Below are 23834 nucleotides of genomic sequence, written 5' to 3' on the forward strand. Positions count from 1 at the left end.
TATAGAATCATGTAGTAACAAAAAAGAGTGTTAAATCAATATACAAAGTAGCCACCCTTTGTCTTGATGACAGCTTTGCATTCTCTCAACCAACTTCATGAGGTAGTCACCTGGAATGCATTTCAATTAACAGGTGTGGCTTGTTAAGTTAAATAGTGGAATTTATTTCATTCTTAATGCGTTTGAGCCAGTCAGTTGTGTTGTGACAAGGTAGGGTTGGTGTACAGAAGACAGCCCTATTTGGTAAGACCAAAGTCCTTACTTTGGCAAGAACAGCTCAAATGAGCAAAGAGAAACGACAGTCCAACATAACGTTAAGACAATACAGAACATGTCAAGAACTTTGAAAGTGCCATCGCATAAACCATCAAGCGCTATGATGGAACTGGCTCATGAGGGCCGCCACAGGAAAGGAAGAGCCAGCGTTACCTCTGACAACAACAGTAGGCTTGATTTCCAACAATGACGAGACAGCCTACAGGAAGGAAGTGAGAGTGTGGTGCCAGATAAATAACCTCTCACTCAACGTCAACAAAACAAAGGACCTGATCGTGGACTTCAGGAAACAGCAGAGGGAGCACCCCCCTATCCACATCGACGGGAGCGCAGTGGATAAGGTGGAAAGCTTCTAGTTCCTCGGTGTATAAATCACCGACAAACTGAAATGGTCCACCCACACAGACAGCGTGGTGAAGAAGGCGCAACAGCTCCTCCTCAACCTCAGGAGGCTGAAGAAATTTGGCTTGACACCTAAAACCCTCAAACTTTTACAGATGCACAATTGAGAGCATCCTGTATCACCACCTGGTACGGAAGCTGCTCTGCCCACAACCGCAGGGCTCTCCAGAAGGTGGTGCGATCTGCCCAACGCATCACCGGGGCAAACTACCTGCCCTCCAGGACACCTACAGCACCCGATGTCACAGGAAGGCCAAAAAGATCAAAGACAACCACCCGAGCCACTGCCTGTTCTCATCCAGAAGGAAAAGTCAGTACAGGTGCATCAAAGTTGGGACAGAGAGACTGAAAAACAGCTTTTATCTCAAGGCCATCAGACTGTTAAACAGCCATCACCAGCACAGAGGGACTGCTGCCCCATACACATAGACTTGAAATCACTGGCCACTTTAATAGTAGAGCACTAGTCACATTAATAAGATTTACATATGTTGTATTACTCATCTCATATGTATATACTGTATTCTATTCTGCTGTATCTTAGTCTATGCTGCTCTGACATTGCTCGTCTAAAGTATTTATATATTCTTAATTCCATTACTTCAGATTTGTGTGTTTTGTTAGATATTACTGCACTGTTGGAGCTAGAAACACAAGCATTTCACTACAACCGCAGTAACATCTGCTACACACGTATGTTGCCAATAAAATTTGATTTGCAGAGGATAAGTTCATTAGAGTTAACAGTCTCAGAAATTGCAGCCCAAATGAACGCTTCAGAGTTCAAGTAACTGACAACTCAACATCAACTGTTCAGAGGAGACTGCGTGAATCAGGCCTTCATGGTTTAATTACCTCAAATAAACCACTACTAAAAGACATCAAAAAGGAGAAGAGACTTGCTTGGGCCAAGAAACACATGCAATGGACATTAGACCGGTGGAAATTTGTCCTTTGGTCTGGAGTTCAAATGAGAGATTTTTGGTTTGAACCGCCGTGTCTTTGAGAGAGGCAGAGTAGGTGAACGGATGATCTTCGCATGTGTGGTTCCCACCGTGACGCATGGAAGTGGTGGTGTGATGGTGCTTTGCTGGTGACACTGTCAGTGATTTATTTAGAATTCAAAGCACACTTAAGCAGCATGGCTACCACAGGATTCTGCAGTGATACGCCATCCCATCTGGTTTGCGCTAAGTGGGACTATCATTTGTTTTTCAACAGGACAATGACACAACACACCTCCAGGCTGTGTAAGGGCTATTTGACCAAGAAGGAGAGTGATGGAGTGCTGCATCAGATGACCTGGCCTCCACAATCACCTGACCTCAACCAAATTGAGATGGTTTGGAATGAGTTGGACCGCAGAGTGAAGGAAAAGCAGCCAACAAGTGCTTAGCATATGTGGGAACTCCTTCAAGACTATTGGAAAAGCATTCCTCATGAAGCTGGTTGAGAATGCCAAGAGTGTGCAAAGTTGTCATGAAGGCAAAGGGTGGCTACTTTGAAGAAAATAAAATATATTTTGTTTTGTTTAACACTTTTGGTTACTACATGATTCCATGTGTTATTTCATAGTTTTAATGTCTTCACTATTATTCTACAATGTAGAAAATAGTGAAAATAAAGAAAACCCCTTGAATGAGTAGGTGTGTCCAAACTTTGGACTGGTACTATATATAAATAAAAAATATATACAAATAAAAGACTGCCTATATAAACAATAAAGTACTGGGTCCAACTAGTCTTCTGAGGAATTTGCCATATTGCATATTAGAGGGAATGACTCACCAGTTGAGGAGTTCTAGGGCTCCACCTTTTGGCGGCCTGTCTCCTTCAGCTCCTCCTCGCAATTGGGGTTGGTGGCGTGGAATTCTGCCACGTACAGGCTCTTGTCGATGCTGCCAGGGATAGGCTTGATGTCGGTGACCAACTGGTCCTCGATGGACTTCAGATTGAAGCGGTCTTCAGAGGTGATCAGGTTGATGGCCAGGCCCAGGTGGCCAAACCTCCCTGAGAGACAATATCACAGAGGGATGGAATGAACATGTGGCCAGGTTCTCAAAACAGAACAGATTTGATAGAAAGCATTGCCATAATACCAAAAGAAGCACATAAAAAAGGTTTCCATACCTGATCGTCCGATGCGATGCAGGTATGTCTCAGCATTCTTGGGGAAGTCGAAGTTGATGACGACATTGACGGCCTGGATGTCAATACCTCTAGTGAAGAGATCTGTTTCAAACAGTAAACCATAAAACAGTTTAATCAACTGTACTACATACCCATGTAAAATCTGATATAACCAAACAAAATTCAGAAATATTCATATGGATGTGCAATATGCAGTATTTGCTCAGCCATTTCCTGGTTGCAAAAAAATATACAATTGTTTGCCTAGGGCTGGTGAGACATAGCCAAAATATATCACAGTATATAAAAAATAAGTGATGGCATTATGTTTTTGATTGACAAAAGTTCTACATTTGTTTGATGAGTAGCCCGTGACCCTACCTCGCTCTGGATTAGGGTTAAGAGCTTCTGCTAAATGACTAAAATGCAAAATAATTAGAATATAGTGGGAACTTCGAACACTATTGTTTGACATGACAACGAATGAAAATATCAGGTGGAGTTATTGTGACAGGGTAGGAACCGAAGTGTTAATAAGTGTTTCCTAGGGGACCCTATAATCTTTAGCTACATTGAATGTTCTCTTAACTACTTCATGTAGCCAGCCAGCTAACTAGCGATTAGCGGCTCGCAGATGTAAGAAACAAACTAAGTGTAATTATAGAATACTAGTGGATTTATATTAAGAAGCAAAGTGAGAACAGCATCGTTGTGATCAACAATGTTGCATGTGCTGCATTGACCATGCAGACTGAAATTAAGTGTCTCGTGGTCAAGAAACAACAAATGCGCTCCTTGAGTGACTGGGCGGGGATAGGTCTGTGTGGAAAGCGGCATAGATAGAGACGACTCAAGTAGTGGAGTAAACAATTTAAAAAATTACACACGGCGTATTACTTATAACCTCTTGACGCTAGGGGTCAGATTTTTTTTTTTAAATAACATTCCCTAGGTAAACGAACTATTTCTCAGGTCCAGATCGTAGAATATGCATATAATTTACAGATTAGGATAGAAAACACTCCAAAGTTTCCAAAACTGTCAAAATATTGTCTGTGAGTATAACAAAACTGATTCTGCAGGCAAAAACCTGAGAAAATCTAACCCGTGTTTCCTTGCCCGTCTTTCTTCCATTTAAAGGGGTATCAACCAGATTCCTTTTCCAATGGCTTCCTCCGGCTGTGACCAGGCTTTAGACATAGTTTCAGGCTTTTATTTTGAAGAATGAGCGAGATTTTTCAAAACTAGTCAGGTGTCCTCTGATAAGTTCCTGCGCGCGAGAGGGGTAGCTCTCCATTTTCTTTCTCTCTTTTATTGAATATGTTACGGTCCAGTTGAAATATTATCGATTATGTTTGTTAAAAACAACGTGAGGATTGATTATAAAAAACATTTGACATGTTTCTACGACCATTACGGATACTTTTTGGAATTTTCGTTGAACGGAACGAGGCTTTGGTTTTCTGAACATAACGCGCAACCCAAATGGCGTTTTTTTGTTATAAAAGTAATATTTATCGAACAAAAATAACATTTGTTGTGTAACTGGGAGTCTCGTGAGTGCAAACATCCGAAGATTATCAAAGGTAAGCGATTAATTGTATTGCTTTTCTGACTTTCGTGACCATGCTAATTTGGGGCTAGATGTTGTAGCATTGATTGATACACTCACAAAAGCTTGGATTGTTTTCACTGCAAAGCATATTTTCAAAATATTTTCAAAACATTCAAATACTGTTACAGAACGTAAAAATCGAAATACAGTATACCGCCAAGTTCACCTAATTTTGTAGAGAATCATTGTACCATCTAAACCGCTGTGAAATATCTTTCCAATAACAAAAAATATTGTATTTTCAGCTGGTGCACAAAACCGAAAGTATTATTATTATTTTTTTTTACTTTACGGGAAGCATAGAAATAGCACACATACACCAGATCTACCGCTTCAGACTCAATGAAAGTCACATTTCTGAATTTGGTCGGGTCGCTCATTGGTATAAAACCACTGTGCAACTTCACATGCATCCCAATCAATGACGACTAGCGTGGGCCAATTTCGATTGTAGATTCTCAATTTATAATAAAAAATGAAGTTAGTTCCGGGAAGTATTCTAAAGGGTGATTATTAGGTTGCATAAACATGATTAGTGCTTCCCCTTCAAATCAGTTATAGAAAATAAATAGAGGATAGGTTGCTGCTAGAGATGTGGCTGTCACCAAATTGTCAGCCAGTGATTGTCATGCAAATAAAACTGTTGGTCTCACGGTAATTGACCGTGAATTAACATACACACATTTAGCATCTCCTGGCTTCCTAAATCCATGTTATATCGCCTACACCTTCACAATAAATACATTATTTTAGACAGGTCTAAAGAAGCATATGATTTTTTTTTTGTCTATTTCTGAAGAATAGAATAGCATACTTTGAGTTGTCCTTATGTTAGGTCCTGATGTGGCTATGGGCTACATTTAGCAGACAAGATTTGCTTAGAATTATTATCATTATTTTATAGTATGAAGAATACAATTGAACGAAAATGAATAAAATAGAAAGGATATTCTCTCCACAAACGATTTGAGGGAGTGCCCACATGCGGCTATTCTGTGTTGAGCGGTTAACAAAGAAATAGGTATTCCTATATGCTTAATTTAGAGTTATTCATCTAACTTTATTTCTACAAATGTTGGGCTATATATGTTTGGATTTTTAATACATTGTAAGGCTGCATGCTGCGACTAAAAAGTAGCTTGAAAGGCATGAGCTCTGCTTAGTTTTTTTTGCACAGGCTGCACACACTACATCAGATCACTCATTCACAATTTGACAAGCACTTGATATTGCCTAGAATTTCACGGCGGCATCCCGTCGGTGGCTGTAACGCACCCTAAAAAAAAATCCATGCCTTTGCGGCCATTGTGCACCTCCCCCTGAGTGATGCGCGCTCCATCACGTGATCGGGTCTTTCTCACAGGCCACAAGTGGAGAGACACATTAGAGATGCAACTGCGCGCATCCATATCCAATTCCAAGGTGCATATTGAAGATATTGGAAGAACTGTCCACATTTACTTGTCTGCCAACAATATGAGTAGGCCTAACTAACAGCAAAAGCACTAGCCTATGTCAATCTAGGAACTGGGTTCTACAGTTTGAACCCCTGCTGTCTCTGGCTCCACACCAACCCCGCTAGATGTGTGAAAGTGTATATGCTAATGATCCATCATGTATGACATTCCTGGGAGTATATGTTGTATTACCATATCATTTTTGTCTGTCCTCTATAGTTATGTACTTGAAAATGTATCAATTGACCAATTCAGCACATTTTGGCAGACTTGATACAAAATATTGTCCGGTTTTGCAATGCTTCATTGAATCAATCTGAAAATGTACACATACTGCTGCCATCTAGTGGCCAAAATCGAAATGTCACCTAAACTACAATATATTATGGCCTTTCAAAGATGGAACAAAAAATAAATAGAAAACGCATGTTTTTGTGTTGGTATTATATTTTACCAGATCTAATGTGTTATATTCTCCTACATTAATTTTACATTTCCACAAACTTCCAAGCGTTTCCTTTCAAATGGTATCAAGAATATGCATATCCTTGCTTCAGGTCCTGAGCTACAGGCAGTTAGATATGGGTATGTCAAAAAAGGGTCCGATCCCTAAGAGGTTTTTTTGGCCACTTTAGTTAGGACACAAAATAATATATATGCCTTGGCTACTTGAGGTAGCTGACTGATTCGAAAAAGTCACAAAAAACAGCATTATTTCTTATGCTGGGCATCATTTACAAGTGATGATATGATTCACAAGTGATAGGCTAATATTGTCACCCATCAGACTTGTCAGACTAGTTTTTCTAGACACAATGGTGCTCCCAAATTAATATTCCAGGTCGAACAGCTAAATATTTAGGAGCATATGTGACCAAAATGGTCGCACTTTAGAGCCCTGTGGACACGTACCAGTGCAGACAAGATTTCTGCAGAGTCCATTTCTGAAGTCGTGGAACACACGATTTCTGTACTCCTGTGAGGATTAAAAGAACACTGCATGAGAGCACTGAACACAACCTCAGAATTGCATATTTTCTCATGGCTCCCATACATTGACTAGCACAAACTCATATATTCCCCATATTTCTGTCCAAAGGTCATCTCCTCTTTGGTCAGATTTTTCTCTTGTAGGACAATAAATACAAATCTGTTCTTCATTAAATCTGGTATGGTTTGTAGACCATAATAATAAAATCAGGAGTTGGAACCGGTTCAGGGAACAGAACAGAAAATTCTTAAAGGAACAGAATCAGAACCACAAATGAAAGTGATCTATACAGTTCCGGAACAGAACCGTTATTTTTAAAAGCATGGGAACCGGTTAATAACATTTTTTACGTTCAGGGCAAGTCCCACAATAAAACAAAGCCCACTCTGTCACTCAAATGTATTCCAGTGTCTGCCTGCCAGAAAATCTTTGCCAGTGTGTGCAGGCAGCCTGCCCCTCAGAAGCATAGTCTAGTAGCCTACTGACATTACAAGCGTGATTCAGAAGATATATTTTTAATTAAAGATTGAATTAACCTTTTCACTGCTAGTTAAGAATACTGCAGTGATCATGTTTCACATTGGATTTATTAACTACAGTAAGACATGTTTTTATTTTAATTCTGTTGCCGCTCTGCACACACTTCAAAAGACATACCATAGCTTCTATGAAGGAACTTTGAATAAGTTATAATTCTGTGGGCCTAATTCAGATGCATGTCATAAGATGCACAGCACTTCAAGCAAAGCCTCCTCCACCCTCGCTCGACCTGGAAAATTTCAGCCGCATCCTTCACTCGTCTGTCCAATGCATGTAAATAGCTTGCCTGCTCCATAGCAAGCTGATCTATCTACATTGATTAAATTACTTCACCAATGTCGAGCAAAAAAAGAAATTAAATTTTAGACGTTTAAAAAAGGAAAGATAAGCCGTTACTCTTTTGAGGATTAAATGGGTTCAGAACGTTATTTTGCTGGTCGGAACAGTGGAACAAAAAAGTTATATTCAGAACAAAACGATTGGAAAATAATTTTGGTTCCAACCCCTGATAATGTTTCCCCTCCTTTTAAAGTGGCCGCAGATTTTCCTCTTGTAGGACAATAAGCGTGAATCTAAATCGATGACCTGCATCATCTTGGCGTGGATGTAGAAGCAGGAGTAGCCCAGCTGGGTGATCTTCTTAGCCAGCAGCTCAACTCTCTGGGTGGAGTTACAGAAGATGATGGACTGATTGATCTGCAACTGAGAAAGGAAATGTTAAAACTAACAAACATTCAGAGATGTACTTCATATAGCACTTTTCATTATAATGAGAATCTCAAAGCCTTAAACAAAAATAAATACGGGGTTCTGGCAGGTCTTAGGCAATGGTTTAACATGAATGTAAACATTTCTGAAGTGGGTTTAACAGATCAGTGGCTGCGGTTCCAACTTTTCCCGGACATTGCAAAGAGATTGGCCTTTCGGCAATCTCAACGTTCAATATGCGCAGGATTTACCGCAGAGTTGCTCATTGGAAATAAGATTAATATGTTCCATGACAACATTTGGCCCTCAAAAATAGAATGTAAAAAACTCAAATGTAGCTTTTAGCTAGGCAAGTTTTTTGTATTTTGAGACTTAAAATCAAAACTAAGACATTTTGTGGTTGGAATTGCAGTTTGTATTTAGTGTGAGAATTTAGACATGAGATAGCAACTTGACAGACTGTTTCATCTGGACAAACAAAAAAAGTTCCAATATTTACATAATCAAATCCTCTGTTCTCCTTAAACTCATTATAGAATATTCATATTTGAAAATGGCAGGAAGGCCAGTCTCTTTGGCACATGACATGGAGTGGATTAGCTAAAGAGACTGGTTCCCAGGCTAGTAAAGAACAGGCTACTCTGGCAAATGGTGCTTGTTGATTAAAGTTAGATCAAGTGTCTGCAAGATCACAACAGTATTCCTACATAACAGCAACAAATATAAAAGAATAAGGTTACAGTAAGACATACACCACTGCATCTCTCATGTGGCCAAAACTCAACAGTGCGCGCCACTAAGCAAAATACATAGGTAGGCTATGCTAGTTTGTTAACACTATCTGCTTTAAAATTCACTCACTGTACACCATTCAAAACACTGGTCGCCTACTTTGACACACTGTATAACTCAAGGATATCTAAATCAGCAGTCTGCAACCTTTTCTAGCATGAGATATTTTTAGAAAAAAAATAAAAATAGCCAGCTACTATTTTCTTCCTAGCCATTACATAGGCACATTATTCTCTTCCCCAGGTCCTTAGTGTACAAGAGAAAGTAGTGCACTGTTCTGCCAATATACAAAGTCAAATAATGGGAAATAAAACAAAGGGGGGGCCTTTGATATTTAACTCAAACTATATTGCTGTATTTTGTTTAAATGTATTTTTGTTTTTCACTCTCAATAACAATTGTTGATAGAGAAACATTGGATGTTTTGAGTCCTCGTCAATGCTGAAATTACATCAAAGACAATTTATTTATAGGGCTGGAAGAGAAATAACACATTTTGATTGAAGTGTAAATCCCCTTTAATTGCGCATCTAGCAAGTGAGGAATGTGCCATCTAATGTGCCGGTCCGGCGATGGTTCTGTAGTACTGCTTCTCATTTCATGGCAAAGTTTGAAAATAACAAATAGATACAAATGATAAAAACTTACTCATGGTATACTTCTGCCATGTAAGCTTACTTTGCAATTAACGTTTAATTGAGAAGAGTTGGGGGAAAGTATTATATTTTTGGCCCCGGAGCAACAGAGAAAGAGTACAAGTACATTCGTGTCTAGTTTGAGGAACAGATGCCTCACAAGTCCTCAACTGGCAGCTTTATTAAATAGTACCCGCAAAACACAAGTCTTAACGTCAACAGTGAAGAAGCAACTCCGGGATGCTGGCCTTCTAGGCAAAGTTCCTCTGTCCAGTGTCTGTGTTCTTTTCCCCATCTTAATCTCTTATTTTTATTGGCCAGTCAGAGCTTTTTCTTTGCAAATCTGCCTAGAAAGCCAGCATCCCAGAGACGTCCCTTCACTGTTGACATTGAGACTGGTGTTTTGCGGGTACTATTTAATGAAGCTGCCAGTTGAGGACTAGTGAGGCGTCTGTTTCTCAAACTAGACACTAATGTACTTGTCCTCTTGCTCAGTTGTGCACCGGGGCCTCACACTCCACTCACAACTCGATGAAATCTGCACTCTTGCGCAGACATTTAGAAGCAAAACATGCCGATTTGAAAAATAAGCCACGGGAGTTTGATTGAGAATTAAGACGACTTAATGAGTAGTAAGACACGTATAAAAGCAACAGATACCATTAATAACAAGGGGCTAGAAGCGGTGCGCTACCGATTGGCTAGGACAGGAAAGCCCCATACTATTGTGGAGGACTTAATTCTTCCTGCTGCTGCAGATACGGCTGGGACAATGCTGGGGGAAAAGGTAAAAAAAAAAAAATAATGATACAGAATGCCTTCATCAAACACTTTCACTGCGCATCAGTGATAACTGTAAATGTAAATAACGCAGGAGATGTTTCGAAACAATTACTGCGTCGCCATCAAGCCAGTAAATTCCATGCGCTACAGCTGGATGAGTCAGACGTGGTGGGCCTGGTACAGCTCCTGGTATATGTTCGTTATGTTTATGGGGGGGGGGTCAATTAAGAAAGACATCCTCTTCTGCAAACCATTGAAAACCAGGACAACAGGAGAGGATATTTTTTTACTGGACAGCTTTGTGACATCAAATGGACTTTGGTGGTCAAGATGTGTTGGTATCTGTACTGAAGGCGCAAAAGCCATAACAGGTAGACATAGTGGAGTGGTAACACGCGTGCAAGCAGTTGCTCCCGACGTCACTTGGGTACACTGCAGCAATGCCTGACAGCTTGAAAGACGTTTTGGACACTACAGTGAAAATGGTTAACTATGTTAAAGCAAGGTCCCTGAACTCTCGTGTATTTTCTGCATTATACAATGATATGGGCAGTGACCATGTAACGCTTTTACAACATACAGAAAGAAGTGTGCTGGTTATAAAGGGGCAACGTATTGACATGTTTTTTTTTAATTGAGAGATGAGCTTAAAGTTCTTTACTGACTATAATTTTCACGTGTCTGACGAGTTTGACAAGACAGGCCTATCTGGGTAATGTTTTTTCTCGCCTGAATGATCTGAATCTAGGATTACAGGGACTCTCCGCAACTGTATTCAATGTGCGGGACCAAACTGTGGCGATGATTAAGAAGTTGGAGCTCTTCTCCGTCTGCATTAACAAGGACAGCACGCAGGTCTCATCACTGTATGATATTTTTTGTGAAAATGAACTCAAGCTTACGGACTATGTCAAATGTGATATAGCGAAGCACCTGAGTGAGCTGGGTGCGCAGTTACATTCCAGAAACATACGACACAAACAACTGGATTCGTTATCCCTTTCATGCCTTGCCTCCAGTCCACTTGCCGATATCTGAACAAGAGAGCCTCATCGAAATTGCAACAAGCGGTTCTGTGAAAATTGAATTTAAAATCAGAAGCCACTGCCAGATTTCTGGATAGGGCTGCACTCAGAGTATTCTGCCATGGCAAATCGTGCTGTTAAGACATTTATGCCATTTGCAACCACGTACCTATGTGAGAGTGGATTCTCAGCCCTCACTAGCATGAAAACTAAATACAGGCACAGACTGTGTGGGAAATGATTTAAGACAGACTCTCTCCCCAATACAACCCAACATTGCAGAATTATGTGCATCCTTTCAAGCACACCCTTCAATACCCTGTGGTGAGTTAATCACAATTTTGTATAAATAAATAAGGTTTTATATGTAAGATGGTTAAATAAAGAGCAAAATTATTGATTATTATTATTTGTGTCCTGGTCCTATAAGAGCTCTGTCACTCCCACGAGCAGGGTTGGGACAAAAACCTCACTCACTCACATGTTTAAGAAATGTATCGTGTGTGTGTGTGGCAGGCTTACAATGCTGGCAAAAAAAACATTTGAGTGCACTGAACCTGGTGCTATAGGGGGTATACGCAGCTGAAGGTTGAATGTTTGAAGGTGTACGGGACTATAAAAAGTTTGACAAATGTTAATAAAGGTTGCCTGTAAAGGCTCTATTGTATACTAATCTGTGCCCACTACATGTACATTCACACGTGTTTGTGGTCGATAGTGCGATGGCTTACCCTGGAGAAGAGTGTGTTGAGACAGTGGACCTTTTGTCTCTCAGTGACGTAGGCGTAGTACTGGGTGATGCCCTTCAGAGTCAGCTCCTCCATCAGGTTGATCTCATAGGGCTTCTGCAGGTGCTTGGCCTGGACAAGAGGGAAAACGTGGAGTGGGGATAGGAAAAAATGAATAAAAAGGGAGAGTTATGGAAGAGCCAGAGTAAATCAATGCTGGAATAACTACACACGTGTGCGCCTGCCTACACACACACACACACACACACACACACACACACACACACACACACACACACACACACACACACACACACACACACACACACACACACACACACACACACACACACACACACACACACACACGGCTAGACCCTGGCAACCAAGAACTGAAAACCCTGCAAAGGACAGAAAAACAACAAATAACCCAAGCTAAGGACAACTACAAAAAGCTAGTGGAACCATGTTCCACACAGTGAACCTCAAGCAGGCCTGGCAGGGCCTTGCAAACCCTACCCGGGCAAGCCAAGAAGAAAACCCAAGGGAAAAACAAAAGGAGACGGAACAGTTTGTCAATAAACAACACTTTTATAATGATGACTTTTCCACTGTAACTATAAAGCCAGAGGCAGCAACTGAACCTCTACGCTTTGGATGGAGCAAACCATTGAGGTGAGACAGGTCTTCAAGAGTCAAATCCAACAAAGCGAAAAGGACCAGACCAATTTTTTTTAATAAAAAAAAAAAATCAGGGGACAGCTACTGAAGGAAAGCTCAGATGATCTGGCAGACATCTAAGATCTGTCTAAGCTGGGGGGGGGGGGGGGGGGGGGTTACCAAGCTAAATATAATTATTGGATGGTGTGGATCCTTTTCCTGGAGCTCTCTGCATGCAGCCTCACCTTCTCTGTTACAAACTCGCCCACCTACAGACAGACCCCAGCATTACCTTGTGGGTACTGGACAGGTCAAGTGTCAAGTATGTCAAGTTCAACAACAGCTCTTCATCGGTGTAGACTTATACACCAATGATTAGGGCTGTTGCGGTGACCACATTTCCACCACACCGGCGGTCACGAGTCATGAAGGAAGTCAATTCCACGTGACCACGTGACTTGCTAACTGCCTGGTACTCAGCACTCTATTGTCCCTCTAATCACTCTGACATCAATGCAAATCTAAATCAAACACTTCAGAGCAACATTTCAATAGGCTATGCAATTGTGCAAAAAAACAGAATGATGGCTTCTACTAAAAATAGGAGGGTCAGCTTTCTAGTAGGCTAGGCCTGCTATATTTTTCAACTTACTTAATATTAAGCACATTGCTTATATTTACAACAGGAGTATAGTCTACCTGGCTGGCATGAAAATAACTGGAAGGAAAAAAATAATAAGCATCCTCCATTCACTATTTAAGTGCATAGATGACATGTGTGTCAATACAGGTGCATGATAATGGTCCATTCTGAATCAAATTTCACACGTTATTTAGTAGATGTAAAGACAATATTAACCTGTTTGGGCTAGGGGGCAGCATTTTCACATTTGGATGAATAAGGTGCCCAGAGTAAACTGCCTGCTACTCAGGCCCATATTTGGATAGAAAACACTCTGAGGTTTTTAAAACTGTTTGAATGATGTCTGTGAGTATAACAGAACTCATATGGCAGGCAAAAACCTGAGAAAAAAATCCAACCAGGAAGTGGGAAATCTGAGGTTTGTAGTTTTTCAACTCATCGCCTATCGAATATACAGTGGGGTATTGGTCAAATTGCACTTCCTAAGGCTTCCACTAGATGTCAACAGTATTTAGAACCTTGTTTGATGCTTCTACTGTGAAGGAGGGGTAAATGAGGGCTCTTTGAGTCAGGGGTCTGGCAGAGTGCCATGAGCTGACCAAGCGCGTCCACGTGAGAGTTAGACCTTCGTTCCATCGCATTTCTACAGACAAAGGAATTCTCCGGTTGGAACATTATTGAAGATTTATAATAAAAACATCCTGAAGATTGATTCTATACATCGTTTGACATGTTTCTACGAACTGTAATATGACTTTTTGTCTGAACTTTCGCATGGACTTTCCCGCACGTCGTGAGTTTGGATTGTGTACTGAACGCGCAAACAAAAAGGAGGTATTTGGACATAAATGATGGACTTTATGGAACAAATCAAACATTTATTGTGGAACTCGGCTTCCTGGGAGTGCATTCTGATGAAGATCATCAAAGTGAATATTTATAATGCTATTCTGACATCTGTTGACTCCACAACATGGCGGATATCTTTATGGCTTTTTTGGGCTCTGAGCACCGTACTCAGATTATAGCATGGTGTGCTTTTTCTGTAACGTCTTTTTGAAATCTGACACAGCGGTTGCATTAAGGAGAGGTTTATCTAAAGTTCCATGTATAATACTTGTATTTTTTATCAATGTTTATTATGAGTATTTCTGTAAATTGATGTGGCACTCTGCAAAATCACCGGATGTTTGAGGCAAAACATTACTGAACATAACACGCCAATGTAAACTGAGATTTTTGTATATAAATATGAACTTTATCGAACAAAACATACATGTATTGTGTAACAAAGTCCTATGAGTGTCATCTGATGAATATCCTCAAAGGTTAGTGATTAATTTTCTCTCCATTTCTGCTTTTTGTGACTCCTCTCTTTGGCTGGAAAAATGGCTGTGTTTTTTGTGAATAGGTGCTGACCTATCATAATGATATGTTGTGCTTTCGTCGTAAAGCCTTTTTGAAAATCGGACACTGTGGTGAGATTAACAACAAGTTTATCTTTAAAATGGTGTAAAATACTTGTATGTCTGAGGAATTTTAATAATGAGATTTCTGTTATGAATTTGGCGCCCTGCACTGTCACTGGCTGTTGTCAAATCGATCCGGTTAACTGGATCCCAGCCATAAGAAGATATGCAAATTGCCATCATACAAACTGAGGCAGCATACTTTGTGAAAATTAATATGCATCATTCTCAATTTTTGGCCACTACTGTACAGTGCATTTGGAAATGATTCAGACACCTGGACTTTTTCCACATTTTGTTATGGGACAGCTATATTCTGAAATGAATTCATTTTGATTTCTCAATCTACACAATGACAAAGCAAAAACAGGTTGAGAATTTTTGCAAATTTATTTAAAAAAATACAAAACTGAAATATCACATTCTCAGTATTCAGACCCTTTTACTCAGTGCTTTGTTGAAGCACCTTTGGAAGCAATTACAGCCTCAAATTATCTTAGCTATGACGCTACAAGCTTGGCACACCTGTATTTGGAGAGTTTCTCCTATTCTTCTCTGCAGATCCTATCAAGTTCAGATGGATGGGAGGGTCGCTGCACAACTATTTTCAAGTCTCTCCAGAGTAGTTCGATCAGGTTCAAGTCCGAGCTCTGGCTGGTCCACTCAAAGACTTGTCCCGAAGCCACTCCTGAGTTGTCTTGGTTGTGTGCTTAGGGTCGTTGCCCTGTTGGAAGGTGAACCCTTGCCACAGACAGGTCCTGAGCGCTCTGGAGCAGGTTTTCATTAAAGACTGCTCTGTACTTTGCTCGGCTCATCTTTCCCTTGATTCTGACTAGTCTCACAGTCCATGCCACTAAAAAACATCCACAGCATGACGCTGCCACTACCATGCTTCACCATAGGGAGGATGCTAGGTTTCCTCCAGATGTGACACTTGGCATTCAGGCCAAAGAGTCCAATCTTGGTTTCATCAGACCAGAGAATCTTGTTTCTCATGGTTTGAGAGTCCTTTAGGTGCCTTTTGGCAAACTCCAAACGGGCTGTCATGTACCTTTTACTGAGGAGTAGCTTCCGTCTGGACACTCTACCATAAAAGGCCATTACTGTTGGAGTGCTGCAGAGATGGTTATCCTTCTGGAAGGTTCTCCTATCTCCACCGAGGAACTCTAGACCTCTGTCAGAGTGAGCATTGGGTTCTTGGTCACCTACCTGACCAAGGCCCTTCTCCCCAGATTGCTCAGTTTGGCTGGGTGGACAGCTCTAGGAAGATTCCAAAATTCTTCCATTTAAGAATGATGGAGGCCACTGTGTTCTTGGGGACCTTCAATGCTGCAGACATTTTTTGGTACCCTTCCCCAAATCTGTGCCTCGACACAATCCTGTCTAGGTCTACGGACAATTCCTTCCACCTCATTCCTTGGTTTTTGCTCTGACATGCACTGTCAACTGTGGGACCTTATATTGAAAGGTGTGTGCCTTTCCAAATCATGTCCGATCAATTGAATTTAGCACCGGTGGACTCCAAACAAGTTGTAGAAACATCAAGGATGAGCAATGGAAACAGGATGCACCTGAGCTTAATTTCAAGTCTCAAAACAAAGGGTCTGAATACTTATTTACATAAGGTATGTTTTTTGCTTTTGTAATAAATTTGCAAACATATTTTAAAAAACTGTTTTTACTTTGTCATTATGGGGTAGTGTGTGTATAAGTGACGTATATTTTTTCATACATTTTGGAATAAGGCTGTAACGCAATTTTTTTAGGAAAAAAGTCAAGGGGTCTGAATACTTTCCAAATGTACTGTATATCGTATCATTATGGAAGAGCAAAACAGACTGGCCTGTTGGTGAGACCACATGGCTGCCAACTTGTGGCTCAGCACCATGTGGCACTACTCACCATGAACTTCTGCACGCTGATGGGGAAGGTGGCAGAGTACAGCAGGATCTGACGGCCCTTGCCCAGGAAACTGATGATATCCTCGATGAGCACCACAAAGTCCTGAGACAGCAGCTTGTCCGCCTGTGAGGAAGAGATGACATTATTATTAAGAGGAGCATTAGCAGCGTTCTAAAAAGCATCTATTAAATTGCTACTACTGTTGTGTAATTGACATACGGCGCTGGTTGCAGGGGAAAATATTACATGTAGCTCCTTTAACCTCTTTGGTAGATAGATACACCAGAACAGATTTGATGGGCCCTGATGAAGAATAGTGAGTGACTTGTAACAAAATAGCTCATGGACTGATTCTCTGGAGTCATCTACAGTAGCTGAGTATATTGCGTGGTTGATTGACTCAGGTACCACATGTATTCACACACTCACCTCATCCATCACCATCATCTGAACTCTATCCACTTTGGCCACGCCCTTCTTTATCAAATCCAAGATCCTGCCAGGTGTGGCAATGACCACATGCACTGAGAGTGGAAAAAATATATATATCAGAAACACCACCATTACAGATGTGCAAGTGTACAGCTTTGAGGTTGTGTGACTTGTTTGTAGTGTACAGTGGGGTCCATAATTGACATCTTTGATAAAGATTAGCAAAAATGACAAATAATTCAAATACAGCACTATATCTAATGCGCAAAACAAAATTGGGAAATTATATTATACTAATACAATTGCTCAGAAGGAGATTTTGTTTAGCAATTAATAGTAATTAACAAATAACTTTATTCTCAAAAAAGGTAGGGGGTAAAAATGATTGACACCCGTTTGCAATACCATACCTTGCAAGGATAACGGCACTGAGCCCTTTTCTAAAATGTTCTACGAGCGTTCCTAGACCATTCCTCCATACAGAATCCTTCCAGATCGTTGATATCCTTTGGCTGCGCTTACAGACTGCCCTTTTAAATTCAAACCACAGATGTGTTTCAGGTCCAGAGAGAGAGAGATGGCCATTGCAAAATGTTAATTGTGGCCAATTGACAAATTCTTTGCGAATGTTGATGTGTGCTTGGGGTTACGGTCTTGCTGGAAGATTGCGTTCAAGTGTCAGCCTCCTGGGCAGAGACAACCAGGTTTTTGATAAAATGTCCTGGGTACTGGATAAGGTTGATGATGCGGTTGACCATAAGGGCCCCAGGACCAGTGGAAGAAAAATAGCCACATTACATCAAAGACCCCCCCCCCCCCCACCATAATTTACAGTACGTATGGGATTCTGCTCTGCACATGCACTCGTGTCAATGCCAAACCCACCACTGGTGTGGCCAAAGAGCTCTTTTTGATGTCATAAAACAAATAAACAAACATCTGGAGTTTGCTAAATGACATTGGCACTTGAATTAGAACTGGTGCTATGGTCAGACGACATGAAAATAGAGCTCTTTGCCCACTCACACCAGGGGCATCGAAATGAGAACGCATTAGCAGAAAATAATCCCAGACCCACTGTAAAATATTGTGGTGGATCTTTGATGTTGTGCTTCAACTGGTACTGGGGCCCTTGTTAAGGTCAACGGCATCATGAACTTTACCCAGTACCAGAACAATTTAGCCAAAAACCCAGTTGCCTCTACCAGGAGGCTGACACTTGATTGCAAGTCGATCTTCCAGCAAGACAATAACCCCAGGCATACATCAAAGAAATGGCCATTTGGCCACAAAAATCAACATTTTGCAAAGGCCATCTCAGTCTCTGGATTTGAAACGCTTTAAAAACCTGTGGAGGGCAGTCCATAAGCACAGATGAATGATAAAATATACTGTATGGAGAAATGGTCTAAGATACCTTCCAATGGTGTTAACCAACTCATAAAACATTTGAGAATAAAAAATTAAAAAACAAAAACATTGAGCACACAATATAGGCTCAGTAATTCAATTATTCAATTTTCCACAGTAATTATTGCTCATGTTTATCAAGGGTGTCTATTTCAAACCCCACTGTATATTGTACAACTGTATTTGGAGTTTCTCCCATTCTTCTCAGCAGATCTACTCAAACTGTCAGGTTGGATGGGGAGCCTAGCTGCACAGCTATTTTCAGGTCTCTCCTGAGATGTTCAATCAGGTTCAAGTCCGGGCTCTGGCTGGGCCACTCAAGGACATTCAGAGACTTGTCCCGAAGCCACTCCTGCATTGTCTTGGCAGTGTGCTTAGGGTCATTGTCCTGTTGGAAGGTGAACCTTCGTCCCAGTCTGAGGTCCTGAGCGCTCTGCAGGGAGCAGGTTTTCATCAAGGATCTCTTTACTTTGCTCTGTTCATCTTTCCCTTGATCCTGACTAGTCTCACAGTCCCTGTCGATGAAAAACATACCCACAGTATCATGCTGCCACCACCATGCTTCATCGTAGGGATGGTGCCATGTTTCCTCCAGGTGTGACACTTGGCATTCAGGCCAAAGAGTTCAATCTTGGTTTCATCAGACCAGATAATCTTGTGTCTCATGGTTAGAGTCCTTTAGGTACCTTTTGGCAAACTCCAAGTGGGCTGTCATGTGCCTTCTACTGAGGAGTGGCTACCATCTGGCCACTACCACAAAGGCCTAATTGGTGGAGTGCTACAGAGATGGTTGTCCTTCTGGAAGGTTCTCCCATCTCCACAGAGGAACTCTAGAGCTCTGTCAGAGTGAGTTTGGGTTCTTGGTCACCACCCTGACAAAGGCAGGAAGCACATGAGCTCAATTTTGAGTCTCATGGGAAAGGGTCTGAATTCTTACATTTACATTTACATTTAAGTCATTTAGCAGACGCTCTTATCCAGAGCGACATACAAATTGGAAAGTTTATACATATTCATCCTGGTCCCCCCGTGGGGAATGAACCCACAACCCTGGCGTTGCAAGCGCCATGCTCTACCAACTGAGCCACACGGGACCACTGAGCCACACTTATTCTTAAGTAAAAAGGCTATTTGTTTTTTTAGATGTAATAAATTTGCAAACATTTCTAAAAACCTGTTTTTGCTTACTCATTATGGGGTATTGTGTAAATTGCTGAGGGAAATGTTTGATTTAATTGATTTTAGAATAAGTCTAACGTAACAAAATGTGGAAAAAGTAAAGGGATCTGAATACTTCCTAAAGGCACTGTATACAGTTGAAGTCGGAAGATTACATAGACAAATAACATTTAAACTCAGTTTCACAATTCCTGACATTTAATCCTAGTAAAAATTCCCTGTCATAAGTCAGTTAAGACCCTCACTTTATTTTAAGAATGTGAAATGTCAGAATAATAGTAGAGAGAATTACTTATTTCAGCTTTTATTTCTTTCATCACATTCTCAGTGGGTCAGAAGTTTACATACACTCAATTAGTATTTGGTAGCATTGCCTTTAAATTGTTTAACTTGAGTCAAACATTTTGGGTAGCCTTCCACAAGCTTCCCACAATAAGTTGGGTGAATTTTGGCCCATTCCCCCTGACAGAGCTCGTGTAACTTAGTCAGGTTTGAAGGCCTTACTGCTCGCACACGCTTTTTCAGTTCTGCACACACATTTTCCATGGGATGAGCTTTGTTATGGCCACTCCAAAACCTTGACTTTGTTGTCCTTAAGCCATTTTTCACAACTTTGGATGTTTGCTTGGGGTCATTGTCCATTTGGAAGACCCATTTGCGACCAAGCTTTAACTTCCTGACTGATGTCTTGGGATGTTGCTTCAAGTATATCTACATCATTTTATGTCCTCATGATGCCATCTATTTTGTGAAGTGCACCAGTCCCTCCTGCAGCAAAGCACCCCCACAACATGATGCTGCCACCCCGGTGCTTCACGGTTGGGATGGTGTTCTTCAGCTTGCAAGCCTTCCCCTTTTTCCTCCAAACATAACGATGGTCATTATGGCCAAACAGTTATATTTTGTTTCATCAGACCAGAGGACATTTCTCCAAAAAGTACGATCTTTGTTCCCATGTGCAGTTGCAAACCGTAGTCTGGCTTTTTTAATGGAGGTTTTGGAGCAGTGGCTTCTTCCTTGCTGAGCAGCCTTTCAGGTTGTCGATATAGGACTCGTTTTACTGTGGATGTAGCTACTTTTGTACCCGTTTCCTCCAGCATCTTCACAAGGTCCTTCGTTGTTCTGGGATTGATTTGCACCAAAGTACGTTCATCTCTAGGAGACAGAACGCCTCTCCTTCCTGAGCGGTATGATGGCTGCATGGTCCCATGGTGTTTATACTTGCGTACTACTGTTTGTACAGATGAACGTGGTACCTTCAAGCCTTGGGAAATTGCTCCCAAGGATGAATCAGACTTGGGGAGGTCTACATTTTTTCCCCCTGAGGTCTTGGCTGATTTCTTTTGATTTTCCCATGATGTCAAGCAAAGAGGCACTGAGTTTGAAGGTAGGCCTTGAAATACATCCACAGGTACACCTCCAATTGACTCAAAATATGTCAATTAGCCTATCAGAAGCTTCTAAAGCCATGACATCATTTTCTGGAATTTTTCAACCTGTTTAAAGGCACAGTCAACTTAGTGTTTGTAAACTTCTGACCCACTGGAATTGTAATACAGTGAATTATAGGTGAAATAATCTGTAAACAATTGTTGGAAAAATGACGTGTCATGCACCAAGTAGATGTCCTAACCGACTTGCCAAAACTATAGTTTGTTAACAAGAAATTTGTGGAGTGGTTGAAAAACGAGTTTTAATGACCAAAGTGTATGTAAACATCCGACTTCAACTGTGTACGTCGCAAGACACCACTCTTGGTATGAAGTGACAATGTGATGCTGTTGGGTCTTTACCAGTCTCGTCCAGGCGCATGATGTCATCTCGCAGGTTGGTGCCACCCGTGGTGGCCATGACTTTCACTCCGCCCAGGTGCTTGCTGATTTGGATACTGATCTGGCTCACCTGCAGGGCCAGCTCACGAGTGGGCACCATCACAATAGCTTGGGAGAGAGGACGAAGTGGATATGGGTAAATATAAGAGATATAGATAGCGAAAGTGCAAGACAATGAGGTTTGACAGAGAGGGAGGGAAAAGTAGGAAGAGGGGCGCAGTAGGGCTGGGCGGTATACTGTATTTTACGATATACCGGTATTGATGCACGGGCCGGTTTGGGTTTTTACTTCAACTTCTATAAATGGCATTTGCAGGATTGGTTTGTTAAAATGACATGCTGCGCGCAATGTCCATTTTTATAGTTTACTTCATTACTTGAGTCATCCCTCTCTGTGCTCTCTCTCTCCATTCCTCTTTCCAAACAGACCTAGCCCTGCCCCATCACTCAAGGAGCGCATTGTTGATCCTCAACCACCAGACACTTGCTTTCAGTCTGCATGGTCAATGCACCACATGCAACAATGTTGATGACAACAATGCCGTTTTCGCTTTGCTTCTTAATGTAGATCCACTAGCGTTCTATAATTACACCATTAGTTTGTTTCTTACATCTGCAAACAGCTAGTTTGTCTTTTCTTAGCAAGTTGGGCAAAATCTTGTTAGCCGCTAATGTGAATCGCTAGCTAATTAAATGTACTGAGTCAGAGCAAATTTAATTAGCTATACAGCCCGATAATACCAGTGATGGTTTAGACCAAAAACAGCATGTTGTTTGTGCAACAGTATCTTCTAAATCAGTGGTTCCCAAACTTTTTATAGTCCAGTACATTCAACCTCCAGCTGCGTACCCCCTCTAGCACCAGGGTCAGCGCACTCTCAAATGTTGTTTTTTGCCATCATTGAAAGCCTGCCCCACACACACAATACATTTATTAAACATAAGAATGAGTGTGAGTTTGTCACAACCCAGCTTGTGGGAAGTGACAAAGAGCTCTTATAGGACCAGGACACAAATAATAATCAATCATTTTGCTCTTGCATCTTACATATAAAACCTTATTTGATTACAAAAAATGGTGAATAACTCACCACAGGGTACTGAAGGGTGTGCTTGAAAGGATGCACATAATTCTGCAATGTTGGGTTGTATTGGGGAGAGAGTCTGTCTTAAATCATTTTCCACACAGTCTGCGCCTGTATGTAGTTTTCATGCTAGTGAGGGCTGAGAATCCACTCTCACATACAGTGGGGCAAAAAAGTATTTAGTCAGCCACCAATTGTGCAAGTTCTCCCACTTAAAAAGATGAGAGGCCTGTAATTTTCATCATAGGTACATTTCAACTATGACAGACAAAATGAGAAAAAAAATCCAGAAAATCACATTGTAGGATTTTTTATGAATTTATTTGCAAATTATGGTGGAAAATAAGTATTTGGTCACCTACAAACAAGCAAGATTTCTGGCTCTCACAGACCTATAACTTCTTCTTTAAGAGGCTCCTCTGTCCTCCACTCGTTACCTGTATTAATGGCACCAGTTTGAACTTGTTATCAGTATAAAAGACACCTGTCCACAACCTCAAACAACCAGTCACACTCCAAACTCCACTATGGCCAAGACCAAAGAGCTGTCAAAGGACACCAGAAACAAAATTGTAGACCTGCACCAGGCTGGGAAGACTGAATCTGCAATAGGTAAGCAGCTTGGTTTGAAGAAATCAACTGTGGGAGCAATTATTAGGAAATGGAAGACATACAAGACCACTGATAATCTCCCTCGATCTGGGGCTCCACGCAAGATCTCACCCCGTGGGGTCAAAATGATCACAGGAACGGTGAGCAAAAATCCCAGAACCACACGGGGGGACCTAGTGAATGACCTGCAGAGAACTGGGACCAAAGTAACAAAGCCTACCATCAGTAACACACTACACCGCCAGGGACTCAAATCCTGCAGTGCCAGACGTGTCCCCCTGCTTAAGCCAGTACATGTCCAGGCCCGTCTGAAGTTTGCTAGAGAGCATTTGGATGATCCAGAAGAAGATTGGGAGAATGTCATATGGTCAGATGAAACCAAAATAGAACTGTTTGGTAAAAACTCAACTCGTCGTGTTTGGAGGACAAAGAATGCTGAGTTGCATCCAAAGAACACCATACCTACTGTGAAGCATGGGGGTGGAAACATCATGCTTTGGGGCTGTTTTTCTGCAAAGGGACCAGGAC

The 23834-nt window shown here is 41.2% G+C and overlaps 1 protein-coding gene across 1 annotated transcript in view; it reads right to left on the reverse strand.

The window, feature by feature from the left end:
• Positions 1-23834, reverse strand: part of LOC139559090 (probable ATP-dependent RNA helicase ddx6) — a 51825-nt gene that overhangs the window by 16804 nt on the left and 11187 nt on the right. The window contains exons 6-13 of the mRNA XM_071374794.1: positions 21571-21717; positions 17186-17280; positions 16757-16879; positions 12086-12214; positions 7997-8113; positions 6793-6856; positions 2809-2910; positions 2467-2688 (exon numbers count right to left, since the gene is read on the reverse strand). Coding sequence (XP_071230895.1) covers positions 2480-2688; positions 2809-2910; positions 6793-6856; positions 7997-8113; positions 12086-12214; positions 16757-16879; positions 17186-17280; positions 21571-21717 — 986 coding nt within the window. The 3' untranslated portion in view covers positions 2467-2479. The remainder of the gene's footprint in view (positions 1-2466; positions 2689-2808; positions 2911-6792; positions 6857-7996; positions 8114-12085; positions 12215-16756; positions 16880-17185; positions 17281-21570; positions 21718-23834) is intronic.

This window comes from Salvelinus alpinus, chromosome 29 (assembly GCF_045679555.1).
Source record: "Salvelinus alpinus chromosome 29, SLU_Salpinus.1, whole genome shotgun sequence".
In the NCBI taxonomy this organism is placed as follows: Eukaryota; Metazoa; Chordata; class Actinopteri; order Salmoniformes; family Salmonidae; genus Salvelinus; species Salvelinus alpinus.